This window comes from Sminthopsis crassicaudata, chromosome 2 (assembly GCF_048593235.1).
Source record: "Sminthopsis crassicaudata isolate SCR6 chromosome 2, ASM4859323v1, whole genome shotgun sequence".
Classification (NCBI taxonomy): Eukaryota; Metazoa; Chordata; class Mammalia; order Dasyuromorphia; family Dasyuridae; genus Sminthopsis; species Sminthopsis crassicaudata.
Genome location: NC_133618.1, coordinates 663,618,028 through 663,641,018, shown reverse-complemented (window position 1 = coordinate 663,641,018; position 22,991 = coordinate 663,618,028). Strand labels below are relative to the sequence as shown.

The 22,991-nt window shown below is 40.3% G+C and overlaps 1 protein-coding gene across 7 annotated transcripts in view; it reads right to left on the bottom strand.

Moving 5' to 3' along the window:
- Positions 1–1,224: 1,224 nt before the first annotated feature.
- Positions 1,225–22,991, bottom strand: part of ANK3 (ankyrin 3) — a 702,347-nt gene continuing 680,580 nt past the window's right edge. For 5 of the 7 annotated variants that reach the window (XM_074297039.1, XM_074297040.1, XM_074297041.1 and 2 more), the window contains 7 exons: positions 22,271–22,637; positions 19,652–19,702; positions 17,692–17,778; positions 11,968–12,051; positions 11,776–11,835; positions 9,821–9,906; positions 1,225–2,725 (listed from right to left, as the gene is read on the bottom strand). In XM_074297039.1, the coding sequence (XP_074153140.1) occupies positions 9,838–9,906; positions 11,776–11,835; positions 11,968–12,051; positions 17,692–17,778; positions 19,652–19,702; positions 22,271–22,637 (718 nt within the window). In that variant the 3' untranslated portion in view covers positions 1,225–2,725; positions 9,821–9,837. The remainder of the gene's footprint in view (positions 2,726–9,820; positions 9,907–11,775; positions 11,836–11,967; positions 12,052–17,691; positions 17,779–19,651; positions 19,703–22,270; positions 22,638–22,991) is intronic. The other 2 variants (XM_074297044.1, XM_074297042.1) reach the window with 2 other exon arrangements.

Here is a 22,991-nt window from a genome sequence, read left to right as displayed (position 1 = left end):
TAGTGTTTGATCTGCATTGGGAGAGGGACTTTCCTTACCTGAGATCCTTGTACTACTGAAACAACAGATCTGGACCCCCAAAATTAATAGAATAAAATGACGAATTCCTAATACTAATGAAATGATAGATCTAGTAAAAATTCAAATAATAGAATTATCAATATAAAATTATATTACTTATTATTATATTATGTTAATTAATATTATATTATTATTATATTAATATAACTTTATATAATAGACAATTTACAGAAAAAAATAAAATAATGAAATCAAGATGGGCGTCTGTGAAGAATGGGAGTTGTAATAGATGAATTTAGCTTAGACAAATACCAGCTGACAACCCAAGACAAGTTATGTAAACCTTTGACAGCCTCAGTTTCCTCATCAAAGATCCCCATTTCCCTAGGTTTGTAAACTATAAATGTCAGCTGTTATTATAGACAATACACCATGAATCCACAAGGAAAGGTAAATAGCAATCAACAAAGAAATCTGGTGGAGATACAAACCAAGTTTTATCAATGGTTCTAATGTTTAATATTCATACTTTTTGTAAATTATAAAACAACTAACCCTTCAAGCAGGCTGGCCTACAAGTCTCTAAGGTCCTTCCAGCTCTTATATTCTGATTTCATGAATCTATATTTTGCCTCTGGACACAGGCACACTGTACAAATAACTGGTTTGAGACCCTTTCCCTCATAACTTGGGCATCTCCATTTGCCTTTTTAGCGTTACTGGAGAGCTATTAAAAAGGTAATTTCCTATGATTGTAGGGGGATGACCTTAACTGGGTCCTGAAACAATATGGAGAGAAGTCTCCATGGCCCTCACTAGATCATCTTTGTGACCAGATGAGTAAGTTCTCTGCTTTGGCGCAGACAGAATTTCAGGAAGCCGGTTGTTTTGGAGCGAGGAAACTGGAAAACTGGAGGCCGGCTTTGTTTTAAGAGAAATCAGGGGAAATTGTGTGAGATAGTGAAGATACACAACTTCATCAGATCACAGAGTGAGGGGGACCTCAGAGGACACTGAGGGAAACGATCTGCCCAAAGTCGCTCAGGTAACCATCAGAAGCAGGATTTGAATCCGGTTTGTACCTCCAGAGCTGGGGCTCTTTCCACTGTTTTGGTGGTGATTATTGCACCCCAAGGATGAAAATGAAGAAACAAAACCAGGATGGGCCAGACAAGCATAAGGAGACTTTAGAGCACACACCAGTGAAGAGTTTTAACACAATTTATTTTTATGCTTAAATAATTAACTAGATCATCCAGTGTGGTTTTTTTCATACATATGTCATTAGAGCTATTTGTCAATGAATGCTGTTTTGATATGAATATAATCAACAAATTAAAGTATTTCACCAAAACCCAAATAAAAATGCCCCTTAAAACACAGCAGCCTTAAGAACCTAATATTACAGTGCTAGAATGGTTACAGATGATTGGCTTGCTGAAAGATTCTACATCTGAGCGCCAGTACACAAGACGGTAATAATTTTACAGCGTGCTGCCAGTCTAAGAGCTAATAGTTTCTGTTCAATTCATTTTTTTTTTAATACCAAAACTTGTGCTTCTATTGAGCACCAACCCATCTCTAAAGCTGCAAGCATTAACTCCCCTTTGTAAGCAGTAACAGTTAGCATCCCCCCTCCCCCAAAAGCAACTATGGTAGTCTTTTTTTTTTTTTTTTTTTTTTTTAGATTGTTTCATTGAAAAATTGGCAACAGCAACAAATATTAGATGAAGGGCGTTGTGTTTACAGATAAAATCTCCTCTTTTGTGTCGCGGTATACTGTAGTGTTTGCAAAATTGGAAAAGATTTTAATCAAAATAAGGTGATACACATGCATCAAAATATTAGTACTCTGCAGAAAAAATTTTCACAGAACTACAGAATTCCTCATTTTGGGAATCATTTAAATTTGCAGCAGATTTTAAAGATTTTTTTAAAATCAAGCTAGCAGTTTTGCATATACAAACATTATAATTGCTAATATACAAGAATCAGTGAAGATCCCCGATCCCTCCCAGCCCCGGCCCCAAGTCTCCCCCATAGGTGAAGCCCCTTGGACCACCTCGTCTGTTAAATGCATTTGTGATACTTTGTGTCCTAAGAGGCAGTGCCTTATTCATATTTACTCTATTTTTCCCGTTAGAATTTATACAGTGTTATTTATTTACAGCAAAACTACCGATGTTTTAAAAAAGAAACAAACAGTGTTTATGCCCTGACAGTTTGGGTCCAAGAGAAATAAGGCGAGCTGCTGTGGGTTTAGCCGTTTGAGTGTCTCTCCATCACTTCTGGCGTCTTGTCTTCCGTCCATGCGGCCACAGGAATCGTGATCTTTTGTGATGACTTGAAACAAAGCTGGTAAGAGTGTGGTCAGTGTCTCGTGTGTGTGCTGCGTCACGAACGGGGTGCTCTCTGATCCCGGGAACGAGAGGGGGTTCCATGCTCATGCGAATCTAAAATGCATGGGACGTGGCTTCTCCTTCCTTTCCTTCCTTCTCTCTCTCTTTTTTTGCATAAAAACCACGTGGTTAATGTGTGGCAGCCGCAGACACACGCACGTACACATACACATACACACACACACACACACACACACACACGCACGCACGCACGCACACACATTCCCCTCTGTGGATTTTTAATTCCTGTTCATTTTTCTTCCGTGACTCTCTCTCTTGAATACTGGCAGTAAAAGCATATACTCCTGTGGAAAGATAAGAAAAATCTTAGGTAAGAGGGGATGGCTTTCACACAGGACCTTGTTTTAGATTTCATTCAAAGACAAAAGAAAAATTAAAAAACCAAAACAAACAAACAAATAAATAAATAAATGAAATAAATAAATAAATGAAACACATGTTACCCTATATTTTCTCTAATCATTACTTAAAGGCATGGAGTTATGTTTTCAAGCAACTATGATTATTTGTGCATTTATATGCATACACAAACACATGTATCATATATACAAGGCACACACATATATTCTTTTTTTATTTTATTTTTTTTTACTAAAGCTTTTTATTTCCAAAACATATGCATGGAAATTTAAAAAAAATAAAAGAAGTGGGATTGAATATTAGAACAATGGGCAGGTGAAATTCGATTCCTGGAAACTTTTAGACTTTGATATGTGATGGTCTTTTGGAAAGTAAAATGGCGATCAGTGGTTCATAAAGAACAAGTCTTGAAACATCAAAAAAAAAAATAAGCATGGATAATTTTTAAACATTAACCCTTGCAAAATCTACATGCATATATTCTCTTAGAAAAATGATAAAGTAATAGGATAAACATATTAACCCTTGGCAGAAAAATTGTAAGAAAGGCGTGTTGATGGAGGAAGAAAGTTACTGGTTTGCCGTCTCTTAGTTACTCTACACTAAGATGGCAATCTCCACGGTATGATTTCAACATCCATATCACCTGAAGAGAGCACTGTGGGAACTAAGTGTGGACTACGACATAGCATTCTCACTCTTTCTGTTATGTCTGCTTGCATTTTGTTTTCTTTTTTCAGTTTTTTTTTCCCTTCTTGATCCTATTTTTCTTGTGCCGTAAGATAACTGTATAACTGTGTATACATATATTGGATTTAACATATTTTAACATATTTAACATGTATTGAACTACCTGCCATCTAGGGGAGGGGGTGGGAGAAGGAGAGAAAAGTTGGAACAGAAGTTTTGCAAGGGTTAATGTTGAAAAATTACCCATGCATATGTTTTGTAAATAAAAAGCTTTAATAAAATAAAAAAAAAAATCAAAATCCCTATCAGCACGGATGGTTGTGTAAATGTGTCAAAGAGTGAAGGTGACCTATGTGGGCATGGCATACAAGCCAGCAGTCAGCAGAGAGCTCATGCTGAGGACTCTTTTTCTTAAGCTTTTATACCTCTTCCTGGCAACAAGCTTATTAAATACGCTCTACAATAATGCTCTATTTCTGTCTTTTTCTCCATAGAAATACCATTAATTTCCCCTTCCATTTGTGCCTTTTATACTGATGCACTGAGGTGAAGATTGTCCCTGTCAGCTGAAAAGGGAGATATTTTTTCTGTCACCTGAAAGAAGGAAAACACTTCTATCTTTAAAACAAAAAAAGAGAGAGCAGTGTTCTGAATACTTTAAAAATTATTATTATTAAATCACTTAGGGTGGAGATAGATTAGATAATAAAGGCTAAGAAAGGATATTTACAATTATGTTAATTCCTCTAATTAAATCCACTTCTTGAGAGCAATGCATTCAAAATGTTTCCGCCCTATTGCTGTAATCTGCTTTGCATTTGGGACCAAAATCCCAGAGTGGGGAAGGTATTTCTTGTCATGGGCACTATAAAGTTGCATGAAAAGATATGCTTTGCGGAGTGAGTCATTCATTGTTTTGAGATGCATGATGAGTACTGAAACATCCAAACGCTTTTGGGAACCCAAGGACCACTCCACGGAAAGATGTCGGGGAAGGAAGCATTCACCCAAGTTGGGTTCCAGAAGGAGAATTTTAAATCATCTTCACTGGCACAGACAATGCTAGAAAAGGAGTCAGTCGTGGCGACTGCTTTCTCTATTGCCTTTCAAATCTCCTAGCAAAGAAATAATTTCAAAAATTAAGCCAAGTCAGAGAGCAAGATCCGTCTTGTAGGTAATTGGGGGAGGACAGGCAGCACTTTAGTGCACAGTCTGTTACTTGGGAAAAACACTCTAAATCTGGAAAAGAACACTTCTCCATTTGTGCTCTGGGTGGGGGTGGGTGTTTTCACTTCTGAAATCTGTTGTTATTTTTTACATTTCATTTTTAAGCCTAATGTGATCTGCTGCCTCCTGTCAAGTCAGAATTCAGGGCATCCAGGCTTCCCTGGTTTATGGCACAGTCAGCTATTGGCCAGCCCCGACTGGAATGTATAGAGCCAGAGCTGAAGAGCAATGTGGACGGGCAAAGTCTCTCCTTGGGACTTGGGGCTCCGGCAAAGAATTCGCCAACATAAGAAGATGAGGGACAGTTCCAAGAGTTTCCACTCCGCCACTGAAGGTCACCCTCCCAAACTACATCCTTGTGTTTTCCCTGTGTGTCTTTCTACAGGGGCACAATTTCTCCCCAGTTGGATGGCGAGCCCCCAGTGCGCAGGGTGATTTCATTCTTGGTACTTGTCTTGGAGCACGGTCTTTGTGATATTCGTAAAATATTTGAATAAATACTCGCTGATTAATTCCAGGAAAACCTCATGAATCTGGATCCCACCAGTGGAGCGGCAGTGAAATTGACCTTTCCATTATTGACGAAGAAAACTGATAAAGTGAACCAGACAGAGGGAGGACCAACAACTTGTTAAGAGCTGGGATGCTGTGTTTGGGAAGATGGAGCCCACCAAATAAGAACGAGTTTGTCCAGGGAAGAACAGCTCAGAGGCACAGGCCCCACCAGTACTTTGAGCAATGTTGAAGTTGCCTCATACTCCCATCGCCACGATCCAAATTCTCGCTTCTCAGCCCTACCTCCCCTGCATTAGTCACCCGGGCTCCGAGCCTACGTTCTGATTTTCTGTTTCCTTCCTCTCTGCTTTCTAAACCCATTTGTTTGAACAAATCTAAATTCAGCAGACATACTAAGCAGCTAACATCTGCAAAGCACAGTGCAAGGTTGGCACAGAAAATAAAAAGATAGGAAAACAATCTCTCTGCCATTTAACTCTTCATTTCCTCCATTCAACTATTCTATGCTCATCTGAATGCTTATTGGTTGTGTGATATGTTAGTCTTTATGTCTGTAAAATGGGAATAACACGTACACTGTTGAGAGGCAAAATGGTAAGTTAGATAGAGAACTGTCCTAAAAACCAGGTAAATCTGGGCTCAAAGGCTACCTCTGATACCTACTGGCCATAAGATCTTGGGCAGATCATTTCATCTCAGTGCTTCTAGGCAACTCTCAAATTTAAGTTGTAGACAAAGTATCAATCTGCATTGGTAGAAGGGATTTTCTCACCTGGGAGTTCCCTAAACAAAATCATCAGTCCATTCTCTATCATTATTACCTGCTTTAGAGGGTAGTTTTGGGAAAAATGATCTCTAAACTAAAACTTATTTTACAAAAGTGCTTTGTAAACTTGAAAACATTATGATTTTCCTAATTTCCTAATTAATTCCTTACATTCCCAGAATTCCTATTATTTTAAGCAAACCATCTTCTATCCTCACAAATGTATCGGCATCCTAGTCTTGCCCTGAGATGAAAACGCAGCTGGCTGCCAGCTTTGGGCAGGGAGCGTTGCTCCTGCTCCCCAAGTTCTTTTTCTCTCACATCCACTTTCTGTTCTGCCATCATCATCGATTTCCTTTTTTCAGATCCTCGTTGTCCATTCCTTCTCCACATCTTTTACCCTATGTAGCTCCAGGCCAGTCTAGGTCCAGGAAGAACCACTTCCCCAGATGTGGCCATTTTTTGGATCACAGTTTTCTTTCCCAACTCCACCTCCTGCCCACATCCTCCATGAGCTAATCGACGCCCTTCTCTGACCTCTTTGTCTTTCCTCTGCTTCGATTTAGTGATTCTTTCAATCTCATCCTCACATGAAGAGCTTGAAACACATCCCTTTTCATTATAATCTCCCTACTTTTCCCTCTCCCTTAGACCTTCTCAATCTGGCCTTTCCTCCTGTCGTCATTTCCCAACCTATCACCTCTTTCTGGTTTTTCCTATTTATCAACCCATTTAGGATCCCATTTCTCAGGATTAGGAGAAACCTCAGGGTCTCACTAGTCCAATCCATGTCTAAATGAGAATTTCATCTCTAGAAAACCTCCTGAGCATGAAACAGGAACATTTTCTATCCTCAGAAGCACTCCATTCTTTCTTTGGAACGTTGTGATAAAGATGTTTCCATATAAAAAAACCTAAATCCATTGTTTCGAGGTCTGCCACAGGGACCCTGCAGAACAAACTGAAATCTTCACCTGAAGGCAGTATTCTTTCAATCCCCACCTCTCTTTTCCAGGATAAACATCCCTGTTCCTTCAGGGATGCTTATATGTAAAAGTAGTCCATCACAGCACACAGAAGATCCTTCCACTTGTTAGGAATGTTAAGACTGGGGATTCTTATTTGTGAAGAGGTTGGAGTACTTGGAAGTCCCCTCCAATCTTCAAATTCTGTGATTCTGTGGTCCTGCCTGTCCACTTCTGTTGGATATGGTCACCATTGTCCATCTGGCTCTGAACATGTAATCTAGGTATGATAGGATCTGAGCAGAGGAGGTACAATTGGACATCCAGTTCCCTCATATTGGCCTCTCAATGTTGCCCTAAATCATCTTTTAGGAGCCATTCTATACTTATCTAATTTGTTTGAACAAGTGATCCTATTAAAAACCCCCAATTTTCCCCATAATTGCCTTCCTTTTGCTGATAATCTCTAATTTGTTCCATTTGTATGGAGTTATCTGTGTATCGTCTCTCCTACTGGATTGTAAACTCTTGGAGATCGAGAACTGCCCTTTGCCTTTCTCAGCTCAGCACAATGCCCGGCACACAGTAGGCACTTACCAAATGTTAGCTGACTGGCCCAGATGTCTACTGAGTGGGCCACAGCTCTGTCTTTTGCTTCTACCCTGGTACTACCAGTAGTGATTTACCTTGGGGCCATCTGCCTCCCTATGACTGAAGCCAGTAGCCTGGGCAGGCAAGACTTAATCAATAAATTAACAATTGATAAGCACCTACTTCATGTTAAATGTTAAACGCTGGTTATAGAGTCAAGGATAAATGCTTTTGAGTCAGGATTTGACTTTGAGTCCTGATTCTCTTCTTTATTCCTTCAGTGATGGCAAACAAGCCACCTAATTTCTTGGGTCCTCAGTTTCCTCATCTGTAAGTCTACATGGAATCCTTTAGCGTTCCAGAAGCCTCCAGGACTCAGACTTCAGATGTGAAACAATGACTTTTATAATTAAGGAGAAAAAACTAAAAAAAATCAATGGCTATAAATGAATGGTAGTGACATTGGGCAACATTCCATGGTTTCAATTATTTTGGGGAAAAAAAATGACTCCCACACAAAGGCAGCCCGTTGAGCTCCCAAAGCTCTGACAGTGTTCCCAGCTATTGATTTTCCTCCGGGGCTCCCATTCAGCATTTTGAGATGATCAGTTCTATTCCAGGGCCAGAACCCTAGCAACCCTCATGGAAAGCAGCCGACACAGATTCCTGTCAAGCTGGGCTTCCAGCCTGTCGGCCCTGCCCTTGAGATACTGCTCACTTCCCTTTTGGAACCCCGTGGCCATTTTTCAATTTCAGAGTGAAATTGGGGCAGCCTGGGTTTCTCCCTCCTGTTCCGATCTGGCCCAGCTGTTCAGGGGCCAGCTGGGTAAAAGGGAGAAGTGATAGTATTCATAAGGCACCCGGGGTCAGGGTTAACAACAACAGAAAGGGTCACTTCTTTGTTGGAGGAGTTCCTCCAAAGGACACAGCAACGACATGAGGTACTTACAAACATTCCCGCAAGTCCCAGCCGCAGGCAGTGAGTGGAAGAGTTTGGCTACAAGTGTCTGTTAAGCATTTACTAGAAGCCAGGACTGATGTGTGTGAGCCAGTATGAATGGAGACTGTAGTACAATGGATTGGAGTTAGGGAGCCTGGGTTCAAATTCTGTTACTGATACCTCCTTGCTGTGTGACCCTGGGCAAGTGCAGACATCTAAGATAATCAGTTGCCAAGAAGGTCCGTTCTTGTCCTTATTACTATTAGGAATAACCACTTAATTGCTTAATAAATATGATTATATAAAATCATGGAAAAATAAAGTAAAATGATTACTAAAATGACATGAAAATTATATATTAAAACAAACATGAAGCACAAAAACCCCAAGCCCACTTGGAGCCTCCTTCCACTAGCGTGACCTTATATCCTAAGCTAGACACAGCCAGCAGGTTAGGTGACTGGTACTCTTTGTACCAATAAACCCGGTACACTAAACATCAACTTCAACAAGCCTGACCTTATGTAAATGACAGAAAATAGTACAAGGGGATGGCAATGAAAATTCGATTCAGTCTTGCCATTAGTTTGATTTCAATAGAAATCAAGCTGTTAGTTGCTGATCTGTGAACTTGCCAAGGGGGTGGATACAAATCACAGGAACCATTTGGTGGGAATTACAAGTGCACAAATATTTAGTCAGCCTGCTAAATTTATTAGGCGCTTGGATTTCTTCACAAGTTGCAGATCCCCGAGAGAAAGGGAACATTAAAAAAGCAGGGATTCTATCTCTCTGGACACACGTCATTTGTTCTTAAGATGCATGTCTAATTTGGGAGGAGAGAGTTTATGGACTGTGAAACAGATGACAAAGACATTTCAGGGCTCGGATGGTAATATAAGTATGGGGAGCTAATATCATTAAGTGAACTGTATAGTTTCTTTGTTTACTCTTGCAAGAAAAGAGGCAGTAATCAGACTATCTATGAATTTATTTAAGGAAGGAAGGAAGGAAAGAGAGAAATATAGGAAAAAAGAGAAAGAAAAAGAAAAAACAAAAAGAAAAGAAGGGAAAGAGGGAAGGAAAGGAAGAACAAAGAAATAAGGGACAGAGAGAAGGAAGTAAAAGAAAAAAGGAAGGAAGAAAGAGAAGGAAGAAAAATGAAGAAAGGAAGAAAAAGAAGGGAGAGAAGGAAGGAAGGAGCTCAATGGGAAGATGACTCTCTATTGCTAACTTATGAGCTCAGGAGCAAGCTCCCATTGGGACAATGGCCATCCCATTCATCCTCACAGTGTTATAAATTTCAAGATAGACATTGACTGACCGTTCACCGTCCTGCTGTTATGAGAGGCTCTTCTTTTCTACAGGGCGGATTTCTTTCTTTGTCTTCACCTTATAACCTTCTCCCTGCTTTAAAGAGAATGCACTCATTAAGATTTGATGCAGAACAAGTTTGGAGTTATAAGCTAGAGCTTCCCCATAAGCCCCAGGAGACTGGATTAGGGTAATTAAAAGCAGTTTGAATCACTCCATCACACCACTTCCAAAACCATCCACAGTCCATTGCCTTAAGTGCTTAGCCCAGCTTCGACAGTACGGGAAAGAGTGCCATCAAAATGCCAACCCATTTATGTTTTACAGCGAGCATTCCTCCAAAGTGAGCGGGTTAGTGAGGAAAGGAAAACTCCTGGTACGTTCTCCCTACAAATTGGCAGGAAGCCATCGCTAGCCCCCCAATATTGCCGTGTCTTCTGGAGCAGACCCAGTAGGAAACCTTTTTCTCCTGTGCTGAAACATAACTCAGTAAAGTCTTCATTAAGAAGTACCGCAAAACAATGAACCAACATGCCACGTGGACTTAGGGGACGTTTCCTCCTCCATCCCCCCAAACTTGCGGATTATTAAAACCTTCTCCAACTTTAAGTGAAGATTCTTATCCCACAATACCACTGGAAGTTTTGTTTATTATTTCCCTATCATTTCTCTCCCCTTGTCTGGACCTGCTATTTCATAAATCCCCGATGTGGAGATAATCTCCATCACTGTAGGGCTGCCCATATTCTGCCATCCATTTCAATACATGGAGACTCACTGCCTCTGTGCTTAATACAGAAGGAAAGGTCCTGGATTTGTAGGGGGGGGGTCAGGTAAATACCATTTATAGCCCTATGGCTACGTGAATCTCTTCTGTAGGTCTCAGTTTCTTCATCTGTAACATGGGAGGATATATCATGTCACTTGCTTAATCTATACTAGGCTGCTAAATTTAGAACCTGAGGTCCATATTTTAATTCAAGGTTTGCCATTTCCTACCTATGTGACCTTGGACAAATAATTTAACCCCTATTGGCCTTCTGTAAAATAAGGGGGTTGAAATGTAAAAAAAAATTTGTTCACAGATCCAAGTTAAGTACATTTCCTTTAAGAATAACATTGAAGAAGTTTCAGTCTGTACAGAAGGAGTTTTTTCCTTGGGATTTCTCTATCCCAACGAAAAAGCTTTTTACAGAAACTAAGGAAAAGGGCACTAGAGAAAGAAAAGACATAAAATGAAGTCAGAGACAGAGACTAAGAGCTGGGTTTTCACTTTTCTCTGTTCACTTTTCAAGTTCAAGTAGGGGGTAAATTAAAATTAGGGTTCCATGAACTCATCTTGTGAAGCTCCTGTTGGATGACTTTGGGTATAGGCCAACACCCGCCATTACCATTTCACCAACTCTCCATCCTGTGGTAAAGTGATACATCTTACTACTGTCTGTGTGATCTGTGGGGATTAGGTTGGCTATTTTACTCTTAGCCACTCAGAGGAAATAACATGGTGAATACAGTATAGGATTTAATTATCATTAAAGTCCTATTTTCTTATGCTTCCATCTTACAAAACTCAGAATTTACTTATTTGTCTATTCCCAGGAAGAAGCTTCAGCCTCAACAGCTGCAGAAGCAACCAACCAACCAACATTGTACCCACTCTGTATCAGGCACTGTACCAAGCACACACAGAAACAGCCAAAGCAGTTTAAGTCAAAATGTAATGAACCCTTTTTTCAACTGTTGGTTTCAAAAGAATTTCATCCTTCTCTCTTCAGCAGGAGATAGAATTCTGGGAGAATTTTAAGCAGATAATAAGCCCATTCCTGCTTCTCTTGTCAAAAGTGAGACAATTGCATTCGGCCACACAGGAAAGCCCTATCTTTGAGCCACACGAGTGAGGTCATTCACAAAGCCTTTAATTAGTCCTCTGCCTTTTCCCCCCTCTTGGCCAACACCCGCCATTACCATTTCACCAACTATCCATTCCTGTGGTAAAGCGATACGTCTTACTACTTTCCGTGTGATCTGTGGGGATCAATAAGGGAAAACACATTTTTTTTCTTCCATTAACAAAGGTAGAAAAAAAAAAAGCCAAGCATTGTTTTTTTGAATGCAGAAAATCAGAGTAGCAAGAGCAGAACCCCAACAGTCATTTACTTTTCTCGTGACGATAGTGCCTTCTTCATCAGTGAACTGTTCTTCTGTAACAGACTCACCGGGAATGTTTTTTGCTTCCTCTCCCTAAAGAATATGTCATAGAAACGAGCAATTAAATCGAACCTATATTCCGAGAGGTCCACACCATTCCACATGCCACACCCATGCACTGCCAGAATTTAAGAAGATGGAATATGAAATGCATTTAATACTCCAGAGGGGAAAAAATGAAGAAAATGACCGAATATTTGAAGCACGCAAAGTGGTTCTAGAAAGCCACTGACGGAGTGTTGGAAAAATTTCTCTACTTTACGAATATCATGGAACATCTCAGTAATGTGAGGATACAGGAGTCTCTGGTTCCATGATTGTGGGCGGCCCTGAAAATGCATGCTCTAGTACAGGCGCCTGGAGGAGAATTAGCTCTGAGAAGGATGTAGAAGTTGGTGGGGGCAGAATAAGAATCACCAAATTCAGAGCTGACAGAACTAGAAGAGCCCTTAGAAACCAATTGGACAATCAGAGCAATGCTGAGAGAATTTAGAAATCGATCAGCTCCAACCCACTTGATTTTCAGACAAGGAAATTGAGGCTCAGAAAGTGAGTAACTTGTGGTCAGAAAGATGATGGGAAAATTCGAATTCTGGACTTAGGAGTCTCTCCTACCACCATACTTCTAAAATCAAGTTACTTCTTTTGTAAAGAGGAAGAAATATCAGATTACAATCCCAGCCAGCACTCAGAATTAAAGCTTGAATCACCATTCTGAATAGAAAACTCTGTAGTTCTTATTACAATACATAAGTGTAGGAAACTGTGAAATCTGTTTTTTGGGTTTTTATAATATCCCAACAAGGACAAGGTCCTATGGATTTTTTTCACTTAAATTTTTTTTTTCCTCAATGTAAGGTACAAATTAAACTGAAAAGAACCATGGGAAGAGAAAAGGTTCTGGAAGAAAACGTGTAAAGATTTGGGAAATTATATCTGGTGCACTATTAGTAGTATTTAATAATAATAAACATTTACATTCCTCTAAGGTGGCAGGATGCTTTTTAGCTATTATCTCATTTGATAGCAGGACTGTGAGTAGGTCTTATTATTATTCCCCATTTTATAGATAAGTAAACTGATGCTGAGAGAGATTGGTGACTTGGTCGGAGTTCCTCAGCCAGTAAGTATCTGAGGTAGATCTTGAAGCAGTGCTTCATCTAGTGACCCACAAAGGTGGGAGCATCTGACACTCAGTATTGTCGAAATGGTCTCTTCTGGAGGTGTTAGCTATTATTTGTTAACACTGATTAGCAACTGTCAAGGCACCAACTCTGGCTGCCCTCCCTATAAACACTCAAGATTTATTTAATTTCTGTGGTATGCACCAAGAGATTGCCTTGTATGCAGTAGGTGCTTAATTATAGCTGGTGAATTGAATAAAAAAGGATCTAAAACCTCCAGATTGACTGATGTTCCATGATACTTTATCTTTAGAACATGTGCAATGAGATCAGTGATCTAATCTCATTCTAACCTGATTCCCTCAGTTCTAGAGAAGGATGGGGACTGTCCAACATGGGGAATTGCAATCGGGATTTGAACTCGGGTCTTCAGACTCCAAATGCAGCTTCCCTGGATATTTCCCTCCCTGGTTATTTCTCCCTAGATGTTCAAATTCACTGACTTTCGTTGTCTGATTAAGTAAAATAACTTGGGTCTCAGGACCTAAAATCCTCATTTTAGAGAAAATTTAAAGTGACTTTCCCAGAAGAACAGAACCTGGGAAGGCTTAGAGTGGGACCTGGATCTGTGTCTGCTGCCTCCGAGTCCAGGGCTCTCCATCCACATCCCAGCTCTTTTGGACCTATGCTAAGTGCCTACTGCAGTCTGTTCAGTATTTGAGAGGTTTGCACGAGTGCATTTGTGCACCCTCTTTGTCTAGAGCTCAGTGAACTAGCAACAATTCTAGGAGAATGCGCCATGTTGAACTAACCCCAGCCACTTTTTACAAGGCTAGTAGATCGAGGAGGTTGTCGACACTGGTCACTGACTTAGATCAATCAGAAATAGCTCCAGTTCTAATTGGGCTCTGTATGATGAAGGGCCTGAAGGAGATCATCTCTCCCAGCCCTAAAAGTCTAGGATCTTAGATGGAGGTGAATGGAACGGCCGCCATATTCTGGAAATACAGTGAAAAAGATGGCTGCCCAGTGTGTGCTAAACGCCATTCTGATATTCTGATGCCTTTCTCCATTCTCTTATTCAGAGCCATGACTCAAGTCTGGAGTCGCTGCAAGATAATGCTGACCCTTTAACAGAGGAACAGACCTGGCTGGAAAGCTAGATTTCTCTCTCTAAGCAAGGCACTGGCGAAATACCATTGGGGTCAAGCAAGTGAAAAAAATGTAGTGACTCTATGTCTCATATTTCCATTTAAAATGAGCTCATCGGGCAATTTTCCTTTCCAAATGCTCCTGAACATAAGACGCCGATGGTAATTAAATCGACTAGATGCATTTAGCCTTACAAAGCCCAATTAGGATGCTGGCTATTTGCTATGTGTCAGGTTTTCTCCCTAATATCTGATGCCTCCTAGTGGCACTGAGGTGATGCTGAATTTAGGTTTCACTAACAAAAGCCCAATTTAGGTCAGGGTGAAGAGGCTCATCAGGCGGAGATGCGTTTGACAATCTTACAGCGGCATATAAGTAAATATTAATCATTAACATTAGCTGCCATCCTCACTAGGTTTTGTTGATAGGCTGCTAATAGAACCACCTAACCACAATGAGCCTCCACCTTCATCTTGTCCCAAGAGGCCAGATGAGGAACGTAGTTCACGTCCTGTTAAAATCCAGTGACCAGTGTCAACAACCTCCCTGATCTTGTAACACTGTCAGAAAAAAAAAAAAAAGTTACAATAACTTAGACTCCCGTGTCACTTTGCTTTCAATCTTAATGATGGAGCTGATTTAACTGACGCTTGTTGACTGACGGATCTGGGCTGTTGAAGGCAGTAACCCCACCAAAGAACTCACCAAACTCTTAACATGGTTTCCCAACCACAGATTAAAATACATCTCTGCTTCCTTTTCAAACTTACAAAAGAAATGCAAAAAGAGGAACATGAAAAATACTATTCTGCTTCTTGTGGGCATGAGTCTAAACGGAAATTTATATTTTTGAAGATGGGAAGCCATTCCCAGGGGTGAAAACCTGTTCACTCACTGTTCTCACGGAGTAATATCTAATAATTCTACTCATCGGATTGATTTGTTCAAAGGTTGCAGAATCACAGGACAAGAGATTCAAAAGAATGAATCCCCTCCTTGAGGGGAGGGATGGTCCACTTTTGTCTTTATATCCCAGGTGGTTGGTACACAGTAGGCACTTATTTTGGTTGTTACAGAACTCTGTTACAGGGTTCAAACCTATATTGGTAAAATCACGACTCCTTAAAGCAGTTAAGTATTGATGAGGTAATGAAGTTCAATGTGTATTAGTCATGTGGATTCTACCAATCAATGGGCATTTATTAAGCACCTACTATGTGCCAGGCACTGGACTGGAGCAAGACACACAGAGAGGAAAATTCAAGAAGAACAGGATTTTTAGACTGAAGGCCTGACTTTGCACATGGCTATGCTGTTTTTTAAAGCATAGCCACTGCAACTCTATGGTTCAGCTTCCTTATCAGTAAAATGATGGAAGGGGCAGATCAGGTGATCTCTCTTCTTCTAGCTTGAAATCCTGATTTTTCCCAGTGTCTCACTGTGGGTTAGTATGATAGGTCAGGCTATTTCAGACACTAATGACTGGGCTTTGCTCCTGTGAAATCGGGCAGGAAGCTGCCTCCTGATTCTGTGTGAACACCTTCTCTGGCCCGAGGTTAATCTGGGGATCTCCCTGGATATATTTCTTCCCCCATGAGATTTCAGAGGATGACTTATTTTCTACCTTATTATTCAAGAAGTCTTTGAAAGAACTCATTGTCCAAGGACAAATCTGGGACGTTGCTTCCTTTTATTCATTTGCCCTTTATAAAAATCATCACCCAGCAAGTTCCACAGATTCTGAACATACAGAGTATGAAATTGGCTCACTTCCCTGGGAGTGAACCCATCAAAGGCCTCGGAGAACAGAAGGTATAAGTATATGGGCCGGAGAGTGGTCTAAATCACATTAAAATGTGTCTGGAAAATATTTAACAAGTTAAATAAAAATACAACAAAACATTGACAAAATGAAAATTAAATCAAGATGTGACCTCGGGGATCCTTATATACAGATTAATTCACACACATACACATGGATATATGTGTGTAGATACATACACACATAAATGTGCATCTTTACATAAACATAGGCATATCTAGGAATACTATACATTGTTTTACACAACAAACAACATAGTTTGTTGAAAATACTCCCTTATTTCCTCACATTCTCTAACCACGACACTGTTAATACTATGTCGAAAAGGATTTGGGCAAGGCTATTCGAATAGTCGACTATAGGCAGAAAGACCTATAAATAGGAAATCCATTGGACTTTGACATGTGTGAAGATAAAGTCCAGGGAGTATCTAAATTCAGCAGGATCCATCCAGGAAATCTTAAACCAGACTCTGACAGCATCGGGTGGCTTTAGGTTTTTTATGGCTAAAGGCCCCCCTCTCTCTTCATGGTCATTCTTCAGTTTGATAAAGTTTGATTGGTTCTTTTGAAGAAATATGTTTCATAGAGAAGATCTAATCCAGTTCCAATTGATCAATGATGGACAGAATCAGCTAAACCCAGAGAAGGAACACTGGGAAATGAGTGTAAACTGTGAGCATTTTTGTTTTTCTCCCCAGGTCATTTTTACCTTCCGAATCCAATTCTTCCTTTGCAACAACAATAACAATAACAACAAAATTTGGTTCTGCACATTTATATTGTATCTAGGATATACTATAAGATATTTAATATGTATGGGAATGCCTGCCATCTAGGGGAGGGGGTGAAGGGAAAGAGGGGAAAAATTCGGAAGAGAAGGGAGTACAAGGGATAATGTTGTAAAAAATTACCTATGCATCTGTACTGTCAAAAAATATTATAATTATAAAATTAATTTAAAAAAATTTCCAAATAAGATTTCAATAAAAGAGAATATATGTATATGGTTAAAAAAAAAAGAAATATGTTTCATTTATACATACACACACACACACACAAAATTACATACATATACATGCCCACACACGTATGAAAAGCTTCCTTGATTTTCATCCTGTCACATGCCAGGACTCTCTCCTACCTTTTCCATAAGCCTGTAATTAATGAAAGCCTGACTATCATTTCTCAAGCTAGAAGGATAAGCAAGAGGCATTTGAGATCAGAAAGGGAAAGAATTGTAATCATATTCCTCCTATCCCTGGGCAGACATTCTGCAACATTGGTCCTGAATTTCATTAAGTTGCCTCATTTTCCAAGATGGATTAGTGGTTCATGCAATCTAGCAACTCTTAAACAAGTTGTACGGAGACCTTCTGAAGCCACTCATTTGCTGCTAAAGGTCGCATATTAGTGTAGATAGAAACACCCTGCCATGCAGACTGCTGTTTAGTAGTCCTCAACTTTCAGGAACAGTTAATCTAAGCATCTTTACAAAAGCAAGACATGCTAAATACCAAAACCCACTCAGAAGGGATTTCCAAGAATCCCTCCCACCAATCCAACTGGGGGATACCTTTATAATCAAACGTCGGCGAATAATTCTAGTAGTGACTTTCCGTTCTTCCTCTGAGCTTGAGTAACTCTCACTCTCTTTATCGTCCTGACAAATGTATTCGGGGTTGAGTTTTACCAGCACGTTTAAAAGAAGAGACACATCAGGATGGGAAATCAAGAAAAAAAAATATTTTCCTTATTTCTTTTTGTGTGATTTAAGAAAATAAAAGTCTTCATGTTCAGAAGGCTCTGGGCCTAGAACAGTGAATGACTGCTCGGCACACATTAGGTGCTTAATTAAGAGTGAACACATAAATAACTGAATGGGTAGAACAATTAAAAAACACCCAGGAGGCCAAAACTTTTGGAGTGTATGCAGACAGAGGGAAAAGAGAAGAGAGGAGAGAACAAGGAAGGGGGACATTTTGGGAGAAGGAATCTCACACACACACACACAAAATCACAAACTGCAGAACTTCAAAAAATATTTGGGATGTCGAAAATTATTTCTACTCCTTGGATCAGATTAGCAAAAGTTCAAAACAAAAATTTATTTTGAAATAGGTTTTAAATATTCCAATACACATAATTAAAGTCAAAATTCTTGACAAAAGTAATCTCACTACAGCTAAGAAAAAGGATCTTGGATTTTTGAAAATCCTAATGGAAATTTAGAGATTCCAGATAATTTTCCATTAAAAATGAGATTTTTATATATTACTAAAAGGGTATTTTTAAATTTATGTCTATTTATCTTGTCTTACAAATTCCAAACATGAAAAGGACAGGGTTATTTCCTGAATCCAGCACAATATATATGCACCTATGGGCATACCTATATACGTGCATGTACTTATGCATGTGTGTGTACATATTTCAGAAGAGGTCTGAAATGAGAGAAGTAGAAAAATGGAATATTTTAGCAAAACTGACATCTGGATGTGTACTCCTGAAAAGAGCACTCCCTTAGGTTCTTATGAAAAATTGGGAAAAAGCATTAAATTTCAACAAATAATTATGACATGCCCACTGTCTTGGGAAGAAAAAAACCTGTCCCTTCACAAATTTAATAGAGTGGACAATGGCATACATAGAGATGATTCCACGTCTGATTTTTAATGAAAGGGCTCTGGAAATAATACGTTATTTTCTAAATATATTTGTCTACTCTTAAAACATGACGGCCCAATAGACAGTAGTTGTGGAAAAGTCCATAGGAGCAGAAAATCAAAATACAGTCAGACATCGAGAGAAATCAGGAAAAAAAATACAGGATAAGCCAGTATCAATTGTTTTGAATTTGGGAAAAAGTTACTGTAAAGCAGATCGTAGGACAGCCATAGGAAGAAGAGCTGATTAGTTGTGTGGGGTTTTTGGTGACATCTTTTCTCCTCCTCTTAATTCTCTCCTGGGAGAGAAGCCATATTTAAGGTATTTCCTGCATGCTGCCCTGTTTTAATTTCCTGAGATACTATTACATTAACTTGGGGTGCTCTGAAGGGGCAATCCCAACACCGATCACACAACAGCCATGATTATAGCTCATCTTTCTACAGTGCTATAAGGAGCAAAGTCCTTTCCTTATAACAGCTCTGTGAAAGAAATTCAGCCGACAGATGAGGAACTGGTCTTTCCCAAGGAAAGTCACCAGTCCGGGGTAGCGACATTAATGGGGAGAAGGAAGCAAAGGGGAAACCTCCGAGAAGCCAGCTGCTGAATTAGTCAAAAACACTGTGCTTTAGATATAAGAGCCACCATTTGGAAACTGAAAAAGAGTAAGAGACAATGCCCGGCAGGGCGAGTGAGCGAGCTCTCCCAGGGGGGCCCGGGCCAAGGGGGCAGCGTGGGAGACCCCCGCCACTTATTCCCTGCCTGTCCCCCGGGGTAAGTGAGTCAGAGATTTGGGAGGCAAGGACTTCCCCAGCGGTCCCTGCCGTGGGCAGCTGCAGGGGGCGGGGTGAGAAGTGGTGGTTATTTACCTGGTAACAGCAGGCAGCGATCCGGGTAAGAGACGCACTTAGACTTTTAACCTGATTTTTGGGAGGAACAAAAAGGGTGGCTGTTTTCTGAGATGATACAGTTGATGACTTTGTTGGTCTCCATTTGCTGTAGCCACAATGGCTACAGTGGAGATCTCTCTTATATATTTAGGCTCTGTTTATGTCTACGTTATTTGGGGTGGGAAGTGTGGGGGTCTCAACTTCACCTGAATGAGAAAGCAATCTGCCTGCATCTCACTTTTCAGTTCTTTAATGATGATGGTGGAAAACGACTGGTTGGGCTCCTCCATGAAAACTCATTTAAGGAAAAGCCCAATGAATCTTTCAAGCAGTCCTCTTTTCTCTTGCTTGAATGACTGGTGACTTGATTAGGGATGAGAACCTCCCTTCCACACTCTCTTGGGAGCTTTCAGAAGGCTCTAGGAATACTTATGTGAATTATAGTACAGGCTGTGCAAACTCCATGAGTCATTGTAACTGCTAAAGATCTCTTGACTGCAGTATGACCACTGCTAATAGATTGTTTCTGATTAAAGTTATTTAACTGATTTTATATATAGTTACATAACTAGTTATATAATCACATAACTGTTGCCCCTTGTCAAGATTGTGGAAGAGGGGGTCCCTCTAAAGGAAACATTACCATATAATTAATTTATTCAAGGCCCACTCCAAATGAAATGACCCAAGGAATTAGAGAGAGGTCCTAGAACTTTGATTTCTTTAGTATAGGGAATTCTGAGAGAATCCCTCTCTCCCAATGTAGGCCGCCGGCACCTTCCCTGTTCCTTATTAGTGCCTCAGTTGTCCGGGGTGCTCAAAGGTTAAATTACTTGCTCTGTGTCAAACTTCTAAAATTCAAACCCAGGCATCCCTGCCCTCCATCCACTGCACCACCTGCCCCTCAAAGTGGCTGTACTGCAAAAACTAAAATAAAAGGGAATTTTACCTAGGAAAACCCTGATTTTAAAAAGCCACCATAAAAAATGGCTTAAAATGTATATTCAGCCTAGCAATCATCCGTGCAATTATGCTAGTAACATTCCCCCCAATATCACATGTATACGCCACTTTCATTTCCCTTTCCTCTCACTGACTTTTACAGTCAAGGTGGGTTTTGAACAGCAAGTAACCTCCCAAGAAGGCAAAAGCTATTTTATCACGGTCTTGTACTCTTGGCACCTAACTCAGGGCCTGGCACATAGTAAGTTCTTAGCAAGCACTAGTTGTATGAATAAATCTTCTATTTTTTCTGCTAATAAGAAGAGAAATGGTCAAAAGAAGGCAAATCAAAGAATGTGATTAATAAAGTAGATAAGTTATCTTTAAAAGAATCTTTTAAGAAAATCTCTCCCAATTGAGAAACTGAGAGGAAATGATCAAAATGTCACAAGTATCAGAAAGTTTTCCTTCTTCTCTTTGAAGGCTCCCGGCTTAGACTATGGTGCCTGGGAATTGTGAGGGCCTGGCCAAAGGCTGCCAGTGGTTTTTAAATTTATTGGTGCCCGATCCATGAATCAAGGAAGTGCATACAAAGGCTGGAGGGAGCCAGGCAGCTAAAGGAAGTAGGAGGGAGGCAGCATGATTTCCAAATTCTATGGACTTTCTATCACTTCTGTTTTAAGAAATGCCAAAGATTATGGAAAGGAAAAGAGACAGATACCCCAAGAAACCTTTTTTATAGCTACTGATTTGACCAAATAAATAATTGCACCAAAGAAAGATGTGCTTAAAACAATGCACAAAATGATCTGTACAAAAGTAAAGATCATTTAAATGACTTTCAGCTTTTAAGTTCCCAAATTTCCTTCCGTTTTCCCCAAATCAGACCTACAAAAACAAATGAAGAAAAGCTTTTAAACAAAAGCCAGGAATTTTACTAATTCATTACCATTGCATCACAGAGGTGAGTAAGTCCCGTTTCTTAGGTTGCAGAAATCTTTTTTTCTGCTTCTAAATGCCTTTGTGGTTAAAGAACGGGGCCTTATAAGGGAAGAGACTAGATCTGGTTGGCTACCTTTATGTATTTATGTGAGTAACTTGAATTTCTCTAAGACTTTAAGGTTTACAAAACAAACACTTCCCTTACAATTCTCACTTTTACAGATGAGGACGGGGAAAGTCATTGAATGCAGCTTACTCAAGGGAGCCAATGACAAAGCTGGGATGTGAACTTGGACCTCTGAACTTTGGACCTTTGGCCTTCGAATGCACCCTCTATATTTAATGTGACTCTATACTTAAGAAAACTAATCAATTAATTAATTACTTTATTGGAGCAATGACGGGCTCGATGAAAAGACTAGCCCTCTCTTGATGAGATGGATAGAAGAGCTCAGATGAGGAATCGGGATCCCAGATTTGGATTTGCCGATTAACCCGACATTGGGCAGGTCACTTACACTGGGTGGAAGATGATTCAGGGGGCTGGCTTCTTTGCCAATGAGAAGCCTTTGTCACATAATTTGAGGTCTCCATCCCAGGGACTTTTAAGATAGATATCAAAATCCTCACGCCCCCAAGGATATCAAGTGACATCATGACCATCCTCAGGCGGAGCAGACCCACAAGCTAACCGCTAAGAATTGGACCCTGTACCTTGTGCTCAGACAAGACCGATCCCTCTTCCTCATGGAGGTTTAGCCGTGGCTTTGCATCCCCGGGAGAAGTCCTATTCATCTTTTTCACACTGACAGGCACAGAGGTTTTGATCTCATCTGCTAAATGCTTGCTAGTCTCTTCCACAGATTTCTGGTAGGCTGCTGGGCCGTCGCTGCGGCCGGAAGCTGGGGTTTTTGGTTTCAGAGGCTCCTTGTCCCTCGGCTTCCCGACGTCATTCGGCGACTCCTGGATGTGAGACTTGGCCGTGGTTTCGGGAAAGGCCTCGGGGTGGCTGCCGTTGGCTTCAAATTTCCCAGCTTCTCCTTTGAGATATGAGGTAATAGAGTCCCTACATTGGTCGGGGCTGGAAGAGATGAACAAAGAAAAGTGTCACGTAGCCCAGAACTCAGTCATTGCAAGTTCTAAAATACTACAAATCACATTTTACCCCCCCCCCCCAAAAAAAAAAAAACCAATAAACTATAACAAAGGTGTTTTGACCCTTGAAAGTTATCTGTAATCTTGAAGCTGGGACTCCAGTGTCCAATGAAAATTCTTCCTGGTTTCTCTTGAACTTGGAAATGGCCTGCCCATCAGGCACCAGCTAGTGAACAAGGCACCAGCCCTGGACTCGGGAGGACCTGCGTCCAAATGCAGGCTCAGATACTTGATATTTATTAGCTATGTGACCCAGAGCAAGTCACTTAACCCGGATAGC